General features: G+C 38.5%; 1 protein-coding gene across 3 annotated transcripts in view; it reads right to left on the bottom strand.

Annotated features, from left to right (window-relative positions):
* Positions 1-21,312, bottom strand: part of grid2 (glutamate receptor, ionotropic, delta 2) — a 437,319-nt gene that overhangs the window by 389,655 nt on the left and 26,352 nt on the right. For 2 of the 3 annotated variants that reach the window (XR_008606581.1, XM_055039674.1), the window contains exon 1: positions 10,800-11,270. The exons of the other annotated variant lie outside the window; for it this stretch is intronic. Coding sequence is in view for 1 of the 2 variants with exons in the window: in XM_055039674.1 (XP_054895649.1) it covers positions 10,800-10,887 (88 nt within the window). In the remaining variant the exon portion in view is untranslated. Of the gene's footprint in view, positions 1-10,799; positions 11,271-21,312 lie in introns of those variants that run through there. 3 annotated transcript variants of the gene reach the window in all.

Below are 21,312 nucleotides of genomic sequence, written 5' to 3'. Positions count from 1 at the left end.
CAGAAATTTACAGATTCAAAGTCAGTGCCAACAAAGTGGAAGTGCATTTGTAGAGAATTTATGATATTCAACAAGCGACTGAACACATATACACAAGGACAAAGCAACAGATGTGAAACATCAACTCGTCTGAACCTTTAGTATTAGAAACAGGCTGTGCCTTTAACTCTGCAGGAGCTCATCTGGCAATACCAGGGACAAGTGTGTTTGAAACTAGTCTGGTTATACTTAGGGTGAGAGAGGGATAATAAGTTAAAATGAATATGTTGTATTTTCTTTAATCCGGATGACGGGGGTTCATGGGATCATAGCTGGTCATTTTCCCCCTTTGTCATTTAAAGCTTCTGTAGTTTTGATCCTTTGACACCCAACTTCCTTGGGTAAATAAACCATTTAGTATAAACATTTCACAATGACAATGAGTCACTTTATATCCACCTTTGTGATGTTTCACTCCTTTCATAGCCAAAGATTTAAAATAATTCTCTAATGTCATACTTTACAGGAAGAAGTCGAGGTCATGTAATTCCAGTATGACTGCATATTATGTAGTAAGTGGAGGTCATTGTCTCGATTTGATCAGGGGTCATAACATGTCACTTAAAAGACCAGATGGCAATCAGAATACTTATCAATGGAAAAGAGTGCAACGTATAGTCTTCAAACAATATCATAAGCATAATGCACATTAGATTGTCTTAAGGGCTGAAATTAGGCTTATTAAAATTGTTTTACTCATAAGAAACGTAAGTTTAAAACAGCCAAAGCTTATATAAAAAGCACCTGAGGTTCAAGATCAAACTTTAGGGTGGGCACAAAAAGCTGATTCAAGGGATTTTAGCATGGTTATTTGCTGAATGTTTCAAAACCCATTAAAGTACTAAGATTTCCATGCAACATCTTTTCAGATTATAGAAGAAAGAAAGACTGTCCAGTGAACGGTGAAAAAATTGAGTGCCAATTGTTTACTGACCTCTGGCATCAGCAGACTGCTTTGCGATTACAGAAAGCCAACAATGACTCAAACATCCCCTCCAACAACCAAGGAGGACAAAATACCGTCTTTAACGACGCGGTGTCAAACCTTAAAGCAGATGGGCTGCAGCAGCAAAGATCGAGCTAGGTGCCACTCCTATCAGCGAAGAACAGAAAACAGACTAACAGGTTTAGCAAAACTGGACAGTAACAGATTATAGAAATGTTGCTTGGTCTAAAGAGTCTCAGTACAGCTGTGACACCAGATTGTAGGGTCACAACTTAGCATAACCAACACAAAAGCATCAATCCATCCAGGACTGTTTCAATGTTTTACAGCTGGTGGTGTAATATTTCTGGGACACTTTGGGCTCTAAGTACAAATTGAGGATTGTTCAAACACAGCCAATCTGGGTATTGTGGCTGACCACACCCATTTCCATATAACTAACTGTGACCTCTACAGTCCTTAGATATCATTTCAATTGAGTTTAGACTCTTTGGGATGTGGTAGAATGGGATATTTATGCGATGAAAGGGCTGATAAATTTTCAACAACTGTGTGATGCTGTTATGCCAACGTCTATCACATTTCTTGAGGAATGTTTCAGACACTTTGCAAAATCCATAACACATATAGTTGCATACATCTGATGGCTAAAAGGAATCAAACCTGAACCTAGAACACCTGATAAAGTGGCTGGTAAGGGTAAATGTGTCAGTTCAGCTCTGTGACTGCCTTCGTTGCTGCTTTGGCGTATCAAAGATGGATTAACTTCAAGCCCTTCGCCCTCATCTGTGCTTTCACACATGACCTTGATGCATGATGAAGGTGCATGAAATGATGCCTGGTTTGAAGCTATATATATATATATATATATATATATATATATATATATTATATATATATATATATATATATATATATATATATATATATATATATATATATAAACATTTACAAAAATTTTATGGTAAAATACAGAAATAAAATGAAAGCTAAAATATTTATATTTGGTCTGAAAATGTTGACTGCAGTTTTTATATGTGAAGACATTTGTTATGTTTTTCTTTGTAGCACACATACACAGTTGTGTGTGTGGGTGTACCTTTTGTGAACACATTGTTGAACACACTTGCCATCGTCATGCACTCCTTGTTTTATTGTGCAATGAAAAGTCATCTGAACATTATTTGGTGTAGAGGAAATAATTAATTGGAGTGATGGACATTGCCTGTAACTGTACTTGACAGTCACACACACACATGCATAAATACACACGCAGCCATGTGACTATAGTCACAGAAAATTGTGAGGAGGTGTGCTAACAAATACACTCTGAGATACCTCTTCATAAAATATCCACAGTCCATCTACCACTTGCTCACACACATTTATGCATGAGAAACTGAGACACAGTAACTACACTGCACACAAGGAAATGTATTCTATGCACATTTAGGGCACCTCCTGCCCCAATGAGGCAAAGTACAGATTGCTGGAGGACAAAGAAAGCATTTCTCCTGTCAGGAAAAACAGTAAGCAAAGACTGAAAACATGAAAGAGAAAGAAGAAAGAGCTGTTCTGCTGAAAGGACATCTGATATGTTCACTACTACTCTGCTGTTGTATATGTATATACTGTCTATGCAATTAAAGTGCACTTGTACACAATTTACATTTGAGGCAATATCAACATTTGTGCTTAGTTTACGAGAAGAGGATTTCTTCCATAAGACTTTCCCACATTGCTACAACGTTCACAGTCTGAAACTGTACTGCACACTATGCATTTTTTCAATAGATGACTGGGAGCACACAAATTGATCTGTTGGTCAAGGATCAATGTATGAAACATCTATTTAAATAATAAAAAAAATGAATTACAATGCATGCGCCATACACTCCTTAAAAATTTAATCTCACAAACATACTGTATGACATGCTATCTCAATGCTGTGTTAAGTGCAAAACACTCAGATCACGACAGATTTTTAGGCAAGTTTTTCTGTAAGTTATGATGAAGCTATGGAAAGAGTGGAAAAAGTAAAGAGTAAAGCCATATAGTTCGACTGATCATTTTACACTGTGTGATCATATTGTCTCTCATTGTGGACACAATTCAATCTTTGCCCTTTCTGATCTGAGTTTGCAGCCACTTTAGGCCCCCATATCAGCTTAAATTCTCCTTCCTGTCCAAGTGAAAAAGGTGAGAAACACTTTGCTCATTGACAAGCTACTTAGCACCATTGTATGACGATTATGAGGATTACTTCTTCTCTTTTGCTATCTTTACTATTACACAAGAAAGCTGAAATATGTATTAATTTCATAAATTCAAACAATGATAAAATAATAACCATTACAATAATTTAAATAGCCCTATTTGAACTGGAGGCTGCATGGTCGAAAACAATTACCCTGCAATCCTTCTTCAACTCGCACGTAAGTTATACTTTCCCTTACAATTTTTCCCCTTTTGATCTCCTAAATTCAGATAAAATGCAACTGCAAACTATTTTTGGAGAGGTCTGCACTGATTCATGCACATCTTGTACATTGCTGGTGAGGAGAGGTGTTAGAAAAGCTAAAACTGATTTTTAAAATAATTTCAAAACAGGTTTTGCACTCTTGCCATGTTGTCTATTGAAAGTAAAATGGCTAGAAACCTAGAATTTGATGAGCTAATTAATCACTTTGCAAGTAAAAAGCCAGAGCAAGGGCCATATAGTTTTTATATTTGAGGGAAAAGTCCGAGTTTCCAGCCATTATTTCTTCTCACGTTGTTCAAAAATCTGACGTGTTCACTAATTTGAGATGACAATGTTCATATATTTTCATTTAATTAAAAAAAAAAAATTCTTGCTCGCACCCCTGATTCCTGATCCAGCACACATGACTCAAATAGATTATCTTGTCAGTATTCAGTCAAGTTCTGCAGAAACCTGGCAATGACCTCATTATTTCATTTAAATGTGCTGAAGCAGAGTCGTATCTAAAAGTTGCAGGACAATGTCCCTCAAGGGCCCAGATTTGATTACCTCTTATCTAGGCTGTGTCTCATTTCTTGGCCTGTTAGTTTATGTAATGACCGTGTTTTTAAAGTTAAGACACACTCTGTGCTGCACTCTCCATGTGATGTTCAAAGATTGAAATACTGTTTTGTAATCTCACCCTGCCCCAAATAACATGCAATACAATCACTGTAGACTGTGGGTTTAAATTGAACAGAGCCTTCCAAGACCATCAGGTTTGTTCAACTGCATAAGTGAGTGATGCAGTTGAAACACTGAGCTGAAGCACCTTGGGCTGGCCTGGAATGTCTCTTGTTGCCTGCTCTGCACTCAACCTCTGACATGCAACAAAACTTCTCTTCACAGCTACTTGTCAGTCCATCTTAACCTCAAAACACAAACGTATTCCCTTCCTCTCTCCGTCTCCACAACCTGGTAAAAAGTTCTGCCTCAGTACCCTAGCACAGATGTCAATGTCACTGTCTGTCTTCACAAGAGGATACGTAGTCTCAAATACTTCCAAATGCAAAGAAATCTGATACAGTTTACAACTTTGAATTGCTCATCCACATAAACCCATAGTGTTTAAGCACGACAAAGTGTGAGGTGTTAAATCTTTCACATCCCAGACAGTTTGGACAAGCATCTCTCTCTGCACCCGGATACACAACTCAAAGCATATGAAGCATTTAATGCACACTGCAAGCCCCCCGCGCCTTTCCAACGTGATGCATATCTGCAGATCAAACACACACACAAAATCGAGGTATGCATGTAAACAAATAGAATTTGAGTGTGAAGGTTCTACTGATAGCTGCCAAGATATAGACATACATAAACCAAGTGGTTCTCACTTTCAGACAGTCAAACACAGAAACTGTTAGAATTCCTTCTCCAAAGAAAAGACTACTGTGACACTGAAGTAAAAACACACACACCAGCTACTCTCAACTTATAGCTACGGTGTTTCAGTACATCACATTTGAATAATGCAAATGTACAAATACACGTCACTTACCCATTGAGCATCAAATCTTTCATGACAGTTAAAGACATAATTAATGAATATAATTGGATCTTAGCCCATGACACCCGGAGGTCACATTTTAGGACAACATGTGAATGTCAGACACTTAGGAGGTTTAAAAAAATCATCCATCAACAAATCAGAAATGTGGCCTACAGCAAGGAATGAACTCAAAACAAAGAGCCACTGTTGTGAGAACTATCTTAAGTGACATGAAGAACATGAGGCCTGAGCAACCTAGCCTGGATCTCAGTGTAGCTGTACCAGCCGAGATTTACAAAAAACATTCTGAGATCCTAAACCCTCTAACATAGCAAATCAGGTTTACAAAACTTTGTACAAACTTTACATTGTTTAACATATTTTAGTACATTTTCTGTGATAGGCACAGTATTGCAGTTTCATCAATGAAAAGTACACATTCTTTTTTTAAACAAAATTATTTAGTTTGTACCCATTGCCCTTTACTCAGATATCAATGAATATACTTCAGTACACCCAACTGTCTTCAGAAGTCAGCTACTTAGTAAATAGATTTTTGAAGGAACCCTGTTTTTTTAAACTAAAAAAACCCTGTTTTTTTAGTTTAATGTCAATACAGCTGTTCTCTGAAGGCCTCAAAAGGTTTTTCAAAGAACATTAGTGAACAGCAGCTCTAAGACGAGGGATGACATCAGACATATATATATATATATATATATATATATATATATATATATATATATATATATATATATATATATATATATATATACACGCCATTTGGATGTTAGGTTTTATTAGGTATAAAACATTTTCAAAGACCTTTGGAAATTTCACAGGATTTAGCTTCAGTTTAACTGCAGGTTGAAACAAATTCCTATTCAATCTAAAGTAATCTAAAATGCACATTTGAAACAGCGTTACTTTACAGCAGCCACACTGCGTTACAGTACCTAATATCCAAATGGCATGTCCCTAATGAAGAGCAATGAGTCAGCAAATAAACAAATCATGACTTTAAGCAGGATGAGCCAGGCACAGTGTCAAATCAAAGCATGAAACTCTCATCTGGAATGCTTGACAAGTCAGTGGATGAATTGCTAATAACCAGCGAGACTCCACACTGAGAACCCAGTTGGGCTGCCCAAATCCCAGAACACATAACCATCCTTCCTGTCTGTATATCTCTAAAACACACACAAAATAAAATCCATAAGAACTGGACTTGTAAAGCAAAGAGCCATTGGCATGCCACACACGGCACTGTGAGAGCCAAGCGGATCCCCCCCCCTTCCCTCTGCATGCTGATCATTAGAGAGACAAAGTGGGAAGAGCGACAGAGGAAGAGGCAAAGAGGAAGGGAGACGGGCGAGGCAGTAGTGCCATCTCCCCAGCGGCTCAATCACATTTAATGCCTGGACAGAGCAAGATGAAACTATCTGCTGGTCACTGCTGTTAATATCACCAAAATAATGAAAAGTCTCCTACAGATTGACAGCTTTGACGTTTTAGAGGGCTAAAAAGGGAATGACGGCACATAGACGGCATTTGTCAAAGTGTATTACTTTCTCTCATCCATCTTTTCTGTTTTTGATATATACCTCCATTTCACTCCTTCCATCTCTTACCCTCATTCCATCTTTAACAGCAACAAAGGGATTAAAAAAGGATTACTTCTGACCTGTCAATGTGACGTGCATGCAGAGTATGGAGGGGTTTTTCTTTTCTCATGCACTCCTAAGTCAATATGATAAACATACAAAGAGAGAAAGAGGTCAGCCTTGTTTGTGTATAGAGAAGCTCAAGATAGCAGAAACTTCATATGCAGAAATGATATATCCACAAGAGCAAAATGCTGCCTTCTATATCTTGAAAACAAGAACATACAATTTTGTGTAACAAATGGGTATAGTTCCTGCTTGAGTGTGTTTGCGCCCTATATACTCAGTGTGGTTTATCTGCCATTTTCAAGCTCTCTTGTGGAAGTATGGATAAGCAGGGACACTACAGGGACATTGTACGTGAGTAGGGGGAAAAGACAAGTATTGTTTTGGGAGTGATAACCTTTTCTTGTGATTCAAAGTACTTGTGGCTAGCTCGGAAATGAAGTATTGATTTGAAATAAGGTGGAGGGGAGAGAAGGAGGGTTGAAAAGGAAAAAAAAAAGTCACTGTGAATGAAAATCTCAGCAGCTAGCTGACCACCCACATCTGTCCTTTGTTCTTGGACACAAAGAAAACCCAAAACTACAATCAATGTTTGTTTACGAGAGTGAAAACAGTACAATATATCAGTCAATTGTACCACACCAGTTGTCATTTCAAACTTGGCAATCTGAATAGTTTTTCACGACTAGTTCAGAACGTATATGAAAAATAGCGGTCTCACATTAATCCCTTCTACAAAGCGATTAATGTGAAGGAGCACATAAAAGAGTACTCCTTCGACATGAACATTGTCTGGATTTCACTGCAAATAGAAAGCTGTGCTTCTGCAAACCTGTCTCCAGTGGGTATATTTACCCAGGTTTGTTTAACAGCACCACAGTACCTTTGCTACAGTGAGTACCCTGTAAATGCCACAACTATGCATCTTTTATCACTAATCAGACCATTTATATATACATGAGGCATCATCACCTGAAAGTTCTCCAAAGTTTTAGCCTTTTTTGAAAGCTAAATTAATCATATTAGCCTAATTTTTACTTAGTTTTTTATTTTTTTATTTTGCCTCTTTTACAATTAATTGGAGATTCTGCCATTTATTTCAATGGTGAGATGAGACCAAATTTGTGGGGTGAAAGATTTAAGACAGCATATCACCCTCTATTCACTATCCTCGCTATGAAGCGTGATGTTGACTAAACCACACTCTGGGAATGAGTTTCTTCAGAAAGGAGAGAAAAGCTGGACAGAGTTGATGGAAGATAAATGAAGCTAAATACTAATCCCAGAAGAGGACCCTGTTACAGACTGCTACACACTTTATAAACTGATTTTTTTTTTTGAAACCCTCACATGCCACTAAGCTTTGATGTCATCGAATCAGCTATATTTAGAGATTACAAAGTCAAAGCTCGCCTGGCCATTGACTTCCTGGGCAATTCCACTCAAAAAAAAGTTCTCATTTCCAGCAGTCTGGACTATCTCCCATTGACTCAGATTCTCTCCAGTCGATTTTCAACCAAGTCAAACCAGGGAAGAGAAGAAGACGTCGGGAAAAATGATGCTGAATTTCTGCGCTGCTGTAGAATGGTAGTCAGTCTATAGTTTTAACAATGGCAGCGGAGGAAGTGAAGGGAGCCGTTCAGTTCGTGTTGGCTTGGAAGTTTGATGCACCAATGTCTGAGCTCTAATTTATGGTGGTCAGGAATGACTGTGCTCCATTTGTAAAGTGTGTCAGAGTGGAGATGCATGTAGTGTAAATCCAGGATGATAGAGAGGTAGTTGCATTGGAGCAGTAACACCAAGAAGGTTCCCTGCAAAGTTATTTATATTAATTGCCTTGGCAGCTACCAGGTTGTGGAGACATTATTCACAATCTTCAACAGGTGTTCTTGCAGTTTGAGACGTTGGCACCAACAGACATAACTATCTAGACAAGGTAATCATCAGAAAACCATCAGCACACTTTACCTAACTCTAGACTTGTTTCTCCAGTTCTGCCCATCTTGCTTTCAGTCCATGACTACCTTTACTCATAGCTCCAGACACCAATATTTAAATCCTTGGTTCATGTCCATCAGGATAACTTTTTTAATAAATCAGGCATATGTGTTATGAAGAGAGGAAAACACAAAGTTGTACCTGACTTAGTCACAGGACCAGACAAACTACAACAACAAAAAAAGAAAACAAGTGTGACAGTCTGGAAAATAGAGTTCTAAAGTGTTATATAATCTGCAATCTGTCTTCACATTATTACATTAAAGGAGTCAACTGCAAACAAAAATGTTGCCATAGAAATCTACATAATAAAACTGTTATTTTTAGAGTTCATTGAACTACTGTAAGATGAATAGATGAATATGCTATAAAAATGCTATTTTTTTCAAAAGGTTGAGAGACTAATTGCAGAAGTAATGAATGTAACAAATAAATATGAGATTTCATGTTTTTTTTATTATTATGCACAGGTAGGATGTGATATGCAAAAGAAATAAGCATCAGTGGATATATGTGGAGGGAATGGAAATCAGGAGTATCTAGTTATTGCCGGTTGTCTGCACAGATCGTTTTAGTCCTGGTACGCCTCCAAATGTCTCATAAGACATTCTGCTCACACTGTGAAAAGTCTTATCTGAGGAAACTTACAGTATGTGAGGAGATAAAGTTTCAGAGGCTCACTGTGAGACACTTGCCCAACATGAGGCTTGCTGCTGTGATCAAACCGTTCAGTCACAGGGTGATCTGCCTAACCGGTGGATTACACCGGCACCCCCAAAAGGATGAGAGCCGCAGATTTTAAAGTGGAATCCTGTATGCAAAATGAAGCCTCTGTGACTTTTTGTTCCAGTAGAGGTGCAGATGTAGTCGCGTGGAAATACTGCAAATCAAAAGTTCAAGAAAACAAAGAAAATGAGAGGGAAATCACGTTTTTGATGCGTTATCACATCCTTTGTTTGACCAGATTTCATTCAACTGCAGTTGTTGGTTTAATTGGAAGCATCCGTCTGGCCTGCAGCCCAGACAAGGACGTCGACCTGATCCAGCTGTTGGCAGCCTGCATGCAGGTAGCCTCTAAATTGGCTTATCTATTCTGACCCCGGCCAGCTGATTAACAAACAGTGCTGTATGGCAGCACATAGCACGGGATTAGTGAGGCGGTTCATACGCGTTTGAAAGTGCTAGTATTAAGACCTGGATGGGATCGTACGCCTGGCACCGCCAAAAAAAAAAAAAAAAAAAGAACATTTATCACAGACAGGTGCTTATCTCATTCCACTGGTGTATACGTTTGCGCGTGCACATGAATGCTCGTGACTCCGACATCCACGCGCCCAACACTCTGCTCCAGGTCTCTCCCTCCCTCCCTCTCCATTTCTTCTATATTGGTTGTTCGAAGCCACCCAGTTGTGCAGCGACGACGCGTTCCCCCCATCAGCACCTCTCATCCGCTGTGGCACGCTCCCCGCTCCCCTTCCTTCGTCCTGCAGCCGCCAACAGACCCTGCGTGACGCTTCCTGATGTCGGAAACACGCTCGATCTAACAGTGACACTATGCAGGCGGTGGTGAAAGACAGCAAAAAGACGTTAAGACACCCCCACCACCACCGACAACACCACCACCTTCTGGCACTGCAGCATCTAACAGAGGACGGTATTGGCGGTAATGCCATTGTGCTCAAGGATAATCTAGAAGTCTGAAATTTGTTGCTCTTCGGGATAATCCAGGGGAGCAAGCATCGCGCAATCCTAAACCACCTGTTTTGGGCTCAGACGGCCAAGAAACGCGCTGCACCGTCTAAAAATGACTCTTCTCGCGAAAATAGCGGGAGGCATTTAACGATGATCATGAAAACTGGAGCTGCGAGTAATTCTCTGACTACTAGTGCAAACTTTACTCCTGCAACATTTGCAACTCGAACCCAAGTGAAATGGTGGACGCAACAGAAACAAGTCCAACTCGGAGCAACATCAGTGCGTCAGGGAAGCCGTGACGCGATTTAAGCTGGAGTGCTTTTATCAGAGCTGAATCCCCACGTCTGTTTCCTGACAGACGCACACAGAGATCTGCTGCGATTCTGGGGAGCAAGAGAGAGAGAGAAAGAGAGAGAGAGAGAGAAAAGCGCAGTAACTTACCGATATGGATGATTGAATCCGACAGCGCAGATTTCCACTCTTGGCTCCAAAAAACGGCAACAAGCAACACAGCCAAGAGAACTTTCATTATGTCCAGAGATCAGGGGGGGAAAAGAAAGACGTGGGAAAAAACTACAGCTCTGATCAGTTAAAATCCCGTGAAACGAGGCTCCTCTTTCAGTCCATCAATCTCTGTCTCGGTTTGCTCTTTTTGCGTTCGAGGAGATGGAGGTTAAAAAAAAAAGAAAATAATAATAATTTTAAAAAAATCGAGGAGCAGATTTCCAGGGTGTAGTTAGACACTTGTACCCTGTTGAAATTCCTCCGAACATTAAATCAGATTCTGGGTGAGTAGAGAGGCGCCTAGCTGCAGTGGAGGAAAAAAAAAGAGAGAGAGAGAGAGAGAAAACACGCCGCATCCAAAACGCCGACGCGTTAAGTCGAAGCTGAGGGGCCGGATGATGTGACCGATCGTTGGGGGGGGGGGGGGGGAAATAAATAAATCTGTGACGATTCGACAGCGAGAGAGAGAGAGAGACTGTTTAGGGGGGAAAACCTTGTTGTCTTGAATTGCAGGTCCTGTGATGGCTAATGACCCGAGATCCCCCCCTGCCTTTTTAGACCTGGCGACGCAGTTTCCCCCTCCTGCACCAATCGCCACCAGCAGCGGCAGCAGCCTCTCAGAGGACCAAGCCAACGACCAAAACTTCCATTCCTCCTGGGGTTCCTTTCAGGTTTCCCTTCACTTAAGCTACTCTTTGAATAGGACCAGAAAGTCAGAACCAGCAGCCACTTTTTCTTGAGGATGGAAACGCCAAATGTGGAAAAAAAAAAAAAAAAAAAAAGAGCCTTGTCACATGGCAGTACCACGGAGAGGTGTGTATTCCACAACTGTCTGTAGAATTCCTGGATGAATGGGGATGGAGGATAGATCTTACAACCGAGAGCTCCGATTGCTCCTCAGCACTCTGGAAGGGAACATGTAGGAAATTTCAAGGGGAGGAAAAAAAAGAAAAAAAAAAGATGCATAACACAGGATGCGCACAACGACACTCCGTGAGCCGCACTCCGTATGCTGGTACTCGCCTCAGCCCCAGCTCGAGCGGTGGCTGGTGAAGAGGAGGTATGCTGCGTCCGTGTGGGAGAAAGAGGAGAGGGGGGAGGGAGGACACCCATGATAGAGAGAGAGAGAGAGAAAGAGAGAGAGAGAGAGATCGCAAACGAGGGCGGGCATCTACTGTCTAAAATTACCTTGGGAAAGCAAGATGAAATGGGAATATCTATTAGTTGCAAGGGTGAAGCTAACAGAAAGATAAGTCAAGTCAGATAATAAAGGTGCATCACTAAACACTGAAATTAATTCATTTAAAAAAATTTAAAATAAAATTTAAATTTTTTCCACACACAGTGATTTACTTCAAGCGGTGATAATGTTAAATATTTTAGTTGATAAATCATAACTAGTCAAGATTTAGTTTTTTTTTTGGAAATAATACACAAGACCAAAAGAGGAATATTGTCTACTAACCCTCAAAAGGCAACCAATCTGGCAGTGAATCTCGTTGCATATGCTTGGATTATGGGACAGTTGAGGTGAAGCACAAGGTGTTAAACAAGTAAAAGGGAGCCAGAGACCAGAGTGTCACAAGAATCTTTGGAAAGAAGCCCAAACTTTTGTGCAATGACCCAAGCTTTTCTTTTCACATGAAATTACATTTAGCATTTAATTTGAAGATTGAGGTCACAGAGTCTGGGGGAAGTGCTGAGGAACAAAATCCAAATGGTTTGAGGTCCATTGTGACATTTGCAGAGTCAGTGAGGATTTCACAGTTGTTTCAAGTTCAGAGTGGACAAAGTAGTCTAAGAAAATTTAAAATACCCCATGCTTCCCTCTAATTACAAACGACGTGGAGATTTCCTTTCGTAGCATCACTTGCATCCTGCTCCCACTCCCATGAATACAAAAACCTGCTTCATGAGCATGATATCAGTGTGCTTGATTGGGTTTTAGAAGAATTTGCAGGCCAAAGAGAAAACTTTGGAGTGCTGTCAAGACAAAGATGAGACATCAGAGTCACTATTGAAGAGGAGTTAGATGGCAGTTTTTAAGAAACCTGAGCTCAATACCTCAAAGTCAGACTGATGCCATGCTGCATTAATGCAGTAATTTATACAAAAGGAACCCAACCCACTTTCTGAACAGTGCATGTTTCTCATTAGGCTGGTATTTTTGTATAAAATCATTCACTCATTTGATTTTTTAAAATCCAAACAAATGAGTTTCACTTTTTTTAATCCAACTTTTAAAAGATATTCTAATTAATTGAGATTTTAGATGAATGCCAATATCAGCAGGGCCTCCTAAAGAAAGTTTTTTTGATGCAGTGACACAGATGCTCATGGATTAGCACATAGTATCAATGAACATCAGAGATTTTATAACACCTCAGTTAGAAATGTGTCAAGAAAGATGGGGGAAATATGCACTATGAAAAAAAAACAGTAATTCACCTTTCTGAAAGGAAGGATGCATGTAACTTGGGTTGCATCACTAAGTATCAGCACTGTCGGGAGCTCTTCAGACTCCTGGCTTAATTTCTACTTCCAACTCCGCAAGAACCGAGTTTGATGACAAGTTGCTTAGAGCAGTACTGCTCAATTTGGCCCTCTAATAATTTTCCATTTACAACATACGTTCATCATCTGTATGCTGTATCATTGCGATTTGAATCACGTTCATCCACTGATCAACGCTATTGTTCACTTTAGTCAAACAAATCCTTTCGTCTATCCCCCTATACATTCTTTGATGATTTATATTCATTTCCAGCATCTATGTGCCCATCTTTTTGTCTCTGTCCACCCAGCCATCCATCACACTTAACAGTATATGGACAGCGATCCTGAAGGCTTATATTAATCTAACAAACCTTGGATTAGGGATTAGATGCCTTGGGAGCTTGAGGCTACTATTGACGCTTTTTGTAAATACACACAACAAATGAGAGATTTAATTTGACTTTGAGGTCAGGTCTTTTTTTTTCTTTCCGATTATTTTCAACAATTTTTTGTCCACTTGTAATGAAGAAATCCTAATCCATAAAAGCAGACATTGCAACGTGTTTTTTTTTTTTTGTTGCAAAGATAGAAAAAAGCAGAAAATATAAAATCCAATAACGCTTGAAGATTTGAGTCTTAAGTGTTCAGTGATGCTGTGTTTACTTGTGCCTGAAGAAACCTTTACATGACTGACTTTCATCTTTATTGCACCAAAATAGGTTCAAGTCTGGACATTTTTAGATCTTTTATTATATTTGAGAATTTTTAATGCTTTTACCGACATTGCTCCTATGCTGACTTGCACCCTAAATTAATACTATGTTGATATTTTTATATAATTTTATGCAAATCCTTAAACAACATTGTTCCATTAACTTGTGTGCCAAAACCATTTCCTTTCAAAACATGTACATTTTTTAAAGATTCTTTATTGAATGTCCCTCACTGATCTCAGAACCTGATTTCAGCTGGTCGTCTTTTGTCTGACAAACCCCAGATGAGATTCTGAACCATCTTTTGCATGGCCAAATTTTAAAAGCATTTTCATGTGCGTGGTTTGCAGAACTGCAGTTTAATCGGTGAACGTTGCTTCGTTCGTTGAATGAGAATTTTCTGCAGTGAATTTAATCAGTTTTTTTAGCCCTTTACTACGGAAACCAGCTTGAGAAGCTACAACCCATGTCATGTGACCTGCTCCACTGGCATTAAATATATGCTGTAGATGAGGATTTACGTTTGAACTTGAGGATGGCGGAGTTGGAGACGTGGTTTAAATTAGTTGTCCCCAACACCCGGGCCACGAAAGAAATAATTAAACATTTCCGCTTTATGTATTATTTGAGTCTGGAGGATCTTTTATTTTGAATATCCTTTAACCGGACTCTCTAGGTTTTGTCTTGCACACGAATATTGAGCCCACAAGCAGCAAAATGAGTAAGAAACAGATACATTTGATACATCCCCCTATTAAACCATTTAATGGTGCCCATCATTTGAATTCTCACTTTTTTGTGACCAAAATAAAATGGGACTAAATTTGTGTTGACAATTTGACAGTTACTTGAACATCAAGGGAAGAAAAATGCACTGGTGCTCAGTAAAGAGATTGTCTCCTCTGATTTCAAGAAAATTTACATCCTTGCACCAGATAAGACAAATCTACACGTCATCGTAAACCTTGACTGAATTTGGACTTTGAACAAGTGTCCGTGTTTTTCATGTCATGCAATATGACATGACCATCCACAGATGATCACATTGTATCTTTCAGTTGTTGCACAGTTCATAATAAGGCTAGTGTGACTGCAAGTTTATAAAATTAAACCACAAAATAACTTATGTTTTCAGATTATGTAATCAGGTTGCCAGTTCACTACAGGGCAAAAAGAAAACATCCTCACATCTAAGATTCAATTTCGATAATCCAATTAACCTAACAGTAATATTTCTGGGCTATGAGGGCAAACCAGTGTGAAAGGATGTTAGTCACATCAGCACATTGTGGATAGCTCATTTTAGAAGATTGCAATTCTCAGTATCTCGGGGAAAACAGAATTTTTTAAAAGATTACAGATCCTTAGTTCAATAAATTGTAAAAGTGTGTTTGGCAGGAGCGTCAGGTTTACAGAGTCTTTCCCAGCAGAACCTGTCAAGCTTCATTAGACTGGATGGAAATAGTCAGAACATATTCAGAGAGAACTGAGGAGGGTAGATCAAACCTTTTTTTCCATTTCACAATTATAGAGGCCATTGTGCTCTTGGGAACACTCAAAGCTTTAAAAAAGCTTTTATGTTCTTACCCTCATCTATGGCTTGGAACAATTTTATGGTAGAGATCTCCTGGGTGTTTCTCCGACTTCATAGTTAGGTTTTTATGCCGTTGTACATGGAGGATTGTTGTACAGTCACATACATGTTTACTTTCATGACTAATGTGGACTGGTTTCCCACAGGTGGGCTGCAGTCAGGTTGTTGACATTTTTCTCTAGATAAAAGATCGGAAAGATCTCAACTTTGAGGCTGAATTTGACAAAAAAAAATGTTTTAAATAATGGTTTTAACACAAGTGTAATACTGGGCTTTCATTTAATAATTATGTATTAATAATGGTAATGTGACTAGGAAATGAAAATCTCTTTAAATAGTGCAAATTTCACAAAAAGTGAGGAGAAAATGCATTTCTTTGGGGGAACATTTTTGAAATTCCATTCCTTATAAAGGTTTATATTACATTAAGTAAATTATCTTGTGTTAGATTTATCTTAGCAATAACTTTGGGCTGTCACTAGAAAATTGCCATGGGATTATAACATTTTCTAATTTTCTATAGAGTCATAGTGTGTATACACAATTTTCATAAATACCTGATAAATAAATATGCTCAGCATAATTATGTTTACTAAAATAGATCATGTTTGGTGTTGCTAACATGCTGTCCAACCGCCTAGGGAAAAATCATAACAAAGCACTGCTAAAAATTGACTAGTTTATTTTACAAACAGACACGTTTAGTCACAAAGAAACAAGTAAGACAATTTGCTCAAGTAGCCCGATGCTCAACCTGCATCCACTCTTTAGGTTAACCCAAAGCTAAAGGTTGGCTAAAGCTAAAGCTAACCTTTAGCTTTAGCTCCTATAGCTATAGCTTTAGCTATAGGAGCTAACCAAAACTCCTTTAGTTACCAACAAATTTGTCTGTAATTTGCAAACAGAAATATCTCCAAACAGCTTTGCTTATTTGACTCGTCTGTCAAGTCGAGAGTAGTAGTGCTTCACACTAGTACTATGCTTTACAGTCATTCACTCAATTCATGCACACATTCACACACCGATGGTGGTGAGCTACTGTTGCCACTGTTCCCATGGTGAAATACGATGCTGACAGCACAAGGCTGTTTGAGGCATTTCTTCAACATGGAAAGCAAACAAGTCAGTGAGTGGGTAAATGGAGTAAGCTCGAGATGGACCAACTACAGAGCAACCCGACAAGAAAATGTTTCAGAGGCTACAAAGCACTAGAAGCTGTGGAGGATCTACTTCCAACAGCACAGCTTAATAGCTGCAATGAGCAAAAACTCTAAACCAAATTTTAAATTGAATCACCATTTATGGTACAGGTCATCTCTGGTGTTTTGTCTTCATGGAAGCTATATCTGAAAAGGCATTCTGTAATTCATAACCTTCCCGCAGAAGGTCATTGTGCTAGTAACTTATTAACTTAATGTTCTTCTATGGGTGATACTCTTGTTTAAGCCCTTTTCTTTTCCCTCCTAAATATTTCTATAGGCTGACCTTTTGCTCTCATTCATCCTATTGGCATAAAAACTGGCAATGTGGTGAGTTTAGTGGCTTTATCTAGGAGAGAAATACAGCTTTTCTCTGAGATTTTTTTATTTGTGCCTTTGCTCTTTTCAAACCTTTAGTTGGTTGTGGCAGAAGCCCACTTATTCAGCTAGGTTCTACTGGAGATTTCTACCTGCTAAGTATTTCCTTTCTTCTGCCACTACATACAGAATCAGTATGAGGAATTGCAAAATCCACTGGTCCTTTGCTGGGTTTTCTAAGTCACAAAAAGTTTTATAAGATTTGAATAACTAGCTGAACTTGACTGTGTTGTTTGCCAACTATATTCAGTTACAATGTATGTCTGATTTAGAATATGTACGATTCACACAAATTAGTTTTTTTGACTAGCAAATTTACAACTTGTTGTGAATTTGGTCTATGTGAATATAATTTTATATGGAAGAGAAAAACAAGTCAAAATTTTTTTTTTTAGAAAATGTCTAAAAAAAATCAGATGGTTTAAAAACATAAAAAATATTTTATAGATACTTGAGCGAAAATGCAAAATATTTCAGTGAGACTGTAGCATACAGAGATATGAGGACTTTTTTTTTCTCACTTTAACTTTTGTGTTGTGAAAGTGGATCAAAAAGATCCACGCTGTAGGAGTGATGTACCAACACACAACACTGTTAACAATGCCCACTGTTGGTATAAAAATACTGCAAAAGTCTGCCAGTCTGTTCCTTTCATCCTAAGTGACTGCTGCCCTTTATTTATGCAACCTGGTAGTCATGTCACCTTGAAGTGTTTAGACCTATAAGTGAAAGTGAGATTTTATCTGAGGGCTATCAGCTTACACCCCTTAAAAATGTACACAGACACCCTTGAGAACTAGCAGGTCAGAAAGTACTTCCATCTCCACAGCAGAAGCACTGATTCAGGTAGCTGTTTAGTATGCATACCTATGACCGGCACCAGCTTTCAAGGACAATGCCCATCTTTGGAAGGCAAAAGTAGATGGAGGTCTGTATATTCATGTTCATATGAAGAAACAGAAGTGATTGATTGCAGACTGTGTGAAGCAGCTATGCTTGAAACCATCAGGCGGGACACTAAAGCTATTAAGTGTTAGAGTGGCAGACGCCGACTTTCTCAGAACCACAACCTGTCATTACAAGCATGCATGTTGAGTGCATCTGTATGAGTGTACATATATTTGCATCAGTTTTGTTTTTCACGTTTATACAATAACTAAAAGAACAACAACAAAAAAAATCAGACATTTTTAAACCAAAGTAAATTCCGATATTTATGTTTTCCACATCTTACAGATATTTTACTTATATTTGTACACAGAATCAGATGCTTAAATTCAAACACAATTGTTTATTTGGTACAATAATCACTGACAAATGCCTCAATCCCTCCCCCCCCAATTTCAGCTAAAGAGCAGACTGGCTTGTTTTGGTCAAAAAAGGCTGATTACTATCCATTTTCATTATGTAGGGCAATGTAAATCAAAAAATAATTGCAGTTGAAAACCCATTACAGAGTATTCTTTGAAAAATCATTCTGTGCTCGCATGGTTTTTAATTAGACTACACAAAAGACGATACCGCAGAAAACACACAACATAAAGCTATCCATCATCACTCATCCAGGGTGTACAAAAAAAATCTGATAAATCACGTAGTTCTCCTAATAATAAAAGGCAGCTTTGTATTTATTTATTTCTCATGTTTATGTAGCAATGTGTTAGTAGTACTTCACCTGTCCACCTACCCAGCCATTAATGCTAATGGCCATCTAATGTGGCAGAGAGGGATGCATCATTATGCATCAGGGTGCGCAATCTAATCTTGTGAACTACAAAGCAAGAGCATGACTCCCAAAGGGAACCTTTTACCACGGCGACAAAATGTAAACTGTTTGCAGAGCTATGCAAAAGTATTTGTAAATGCGTTTTTCCCTCTCAAGAGTGATGCAAGAAGCAAAGGGTGGGGGTCATCTGTTTGACACAAGTACTTTTCCACAATGGAGAGAAAAGGTGTGCTATTTGAAGATAAGAAGTATAATCCAGATATCCGTGTGCTCTTTTTGTATTTATTCACTTTAAGCATTTAGAATTAGCATATTGAAACCTTAGGCATAAATGAAGGCACTGCAGCCTTATTGGAGAGATATGGAGTTATCATGACTGGAGACAAACCAACTCATCTGACACAAGACATAGACTAACAGTCTTTTTGCCCCTTTCATTAATCTAAGTTGAAGATGCAGAGTTGCAGCTAATGGTAGAGTCTGTTGTGGAGTGGCAGAGACCAAAATACACAAAAAAGAGGTGTATTCTCACCTGGAGCCTGGCAATGACCTAACACCAAGTGCACAGAACAGTATGAGAGAACAGATTTTTTTTTCCCCCCTGATCTTCCATCTTAACATTTGAAGAAATATAGCTAGAAGAAATATAATTATAGAAAAATTGTTTATATTTGCCATTACAGATTTAATACATTTTTATTAAAAAACAAACAGCTCCCCCACTAGGGAGCTGACCATGCTGAAAAACAAGTGAATTGCTGTGAGGTTTTAAAGCTTTCCACGTCATTAGTGCTGATCTCAAAGCTGGAGCAACATCCTTTTCACATACACTATAATGTTTATTATATTTTAACCCCAAATTAAATAATTAACAATTAAATATGATGATTACATGAAATTCAGAAACAAAAATTAAGACTCATCTTAATTTTTTAAGGAGCGCTTATTTTCCCAATCTTTTATTAATAATTTTTTGTGATCTTGTGTGAATTTCACATGCATTAATCATGAGTGACAATTTGTGCTAAAGCAGTCTTTTGCATCATCTTCAACCAGTCTATTTTGTTCTCCTTTCAAGACATTTTTGTTAGTAGTAGCTTTGTAAGGATGACCATACTCAGAGTCTTCAAAGCTGTTCACAACTCAAGTGCTGAAATCATGTTTAGGCAACAGGCATTTCAAATGTAAATAGTATACAACAGCAAACAATTCAAAACCTAATTTGCATTTTTCCGTTCAAAATGTAATCACAGCACCCTCACAAAAAGACAATTGATGAAAAATGTGTATATCTGCAAACATTCTTGAAAAATAAATGTTCTACAGTGGTGTGAAGAAGTGTTTGCTTCTTTCTTGATTCCCTCTTTTTTTCATGTTTTCACACAGAAGTGTTTCAGGACATCACACCAATTTAAATATTCACGAACAACAACACAAGTAAACACAAAACACTGTTTTTCAATGAAGGCTTTTATTAAAGGAAAGAATAAATAAAACCTACATGGCTTGATGCGAAAAAGTAACTGCCCCCTTTTGTTAAAACCTGTGGTTTGTCACTAGAAATAATCAGCTAAGCCTGATTACTTCTAGACCTGTTTTCAATCAAGACATCACTTAAAAGGGACCTATCTGACAAAGTGAAGAACCCCAAAAGATCCTCAAAAGATGGACATTATGCTAAGATTCAAAGAAATTCAACAAACGAGAGGGAAAGTAACTGACAGCTATCAGTCTGGAAAGCATTGCAGTGTTTCTTTTAAAGCTGTGGGACTCCAATGAACCACAGCGAGAGCCATTAAGCCATTATCCACAAATGGACAAAACCTGTAAGGGTTTCTCCAGGAGTGGCCGATTAATCAAATTTTAGCCTCAGAGTGCAGCAACAACTCATCCAAGAGGTCACTAAAGACCCCAAAACAACATTTGAATAACTGCAGATCCCACTTCCCTAATTTAAGGTCAGCGTTCATGTTGACATCAAAATTTAGGGACCAGGCAAAAACTACCTGCATGGCAGAGTTCCAAGAAAAAAACCCTGCAATGCCAAAAGAACATCAAGGCTCATTTCAATTTTCTCAGAAAACATTTTGAAGATCCCAGACACTTTGCGGAAACCATTCTGTAAACTTACGAGACAAAAGGTGAACTTTGGATGATGTATGCCCCATTACAAATTTCAGAAAAGAACATCATACCAGCAGTAAAATATGGTGGTGTTAGTGTGATGGTCTGAGGCTGCTGTGCTGCTTCAGGACCTGGAAGACTTGTTGTGACAAATTGAACCTTAAATTCTCCCATCTTCCAAAAAAATCCTCAAGGAGAATTTCCAGCCATCTGCTTGTGA

Source organism: Poeciliopsis prolifica, unplaced genomic scaffold, assembly GCF_027474105.1.
Source record: "Poeciliopsis prolifica strain line A6 unplaced genomic scaffold, Auburn_PproV2 SCAFFOLD014, whole genome shotgun sequence".
Lineage (NCBI taxonomy): Eukaryota > Metazoa > Chordata > Actinopteri > Cyprinodontiformes > Poeciliidae > Poeciliopsis > Poeciliopsis prolifica.
Note: the sequence above shows the minus strand (reverse complement) of the source record. Positions and strands in the feature narration are given on the sequence as shown.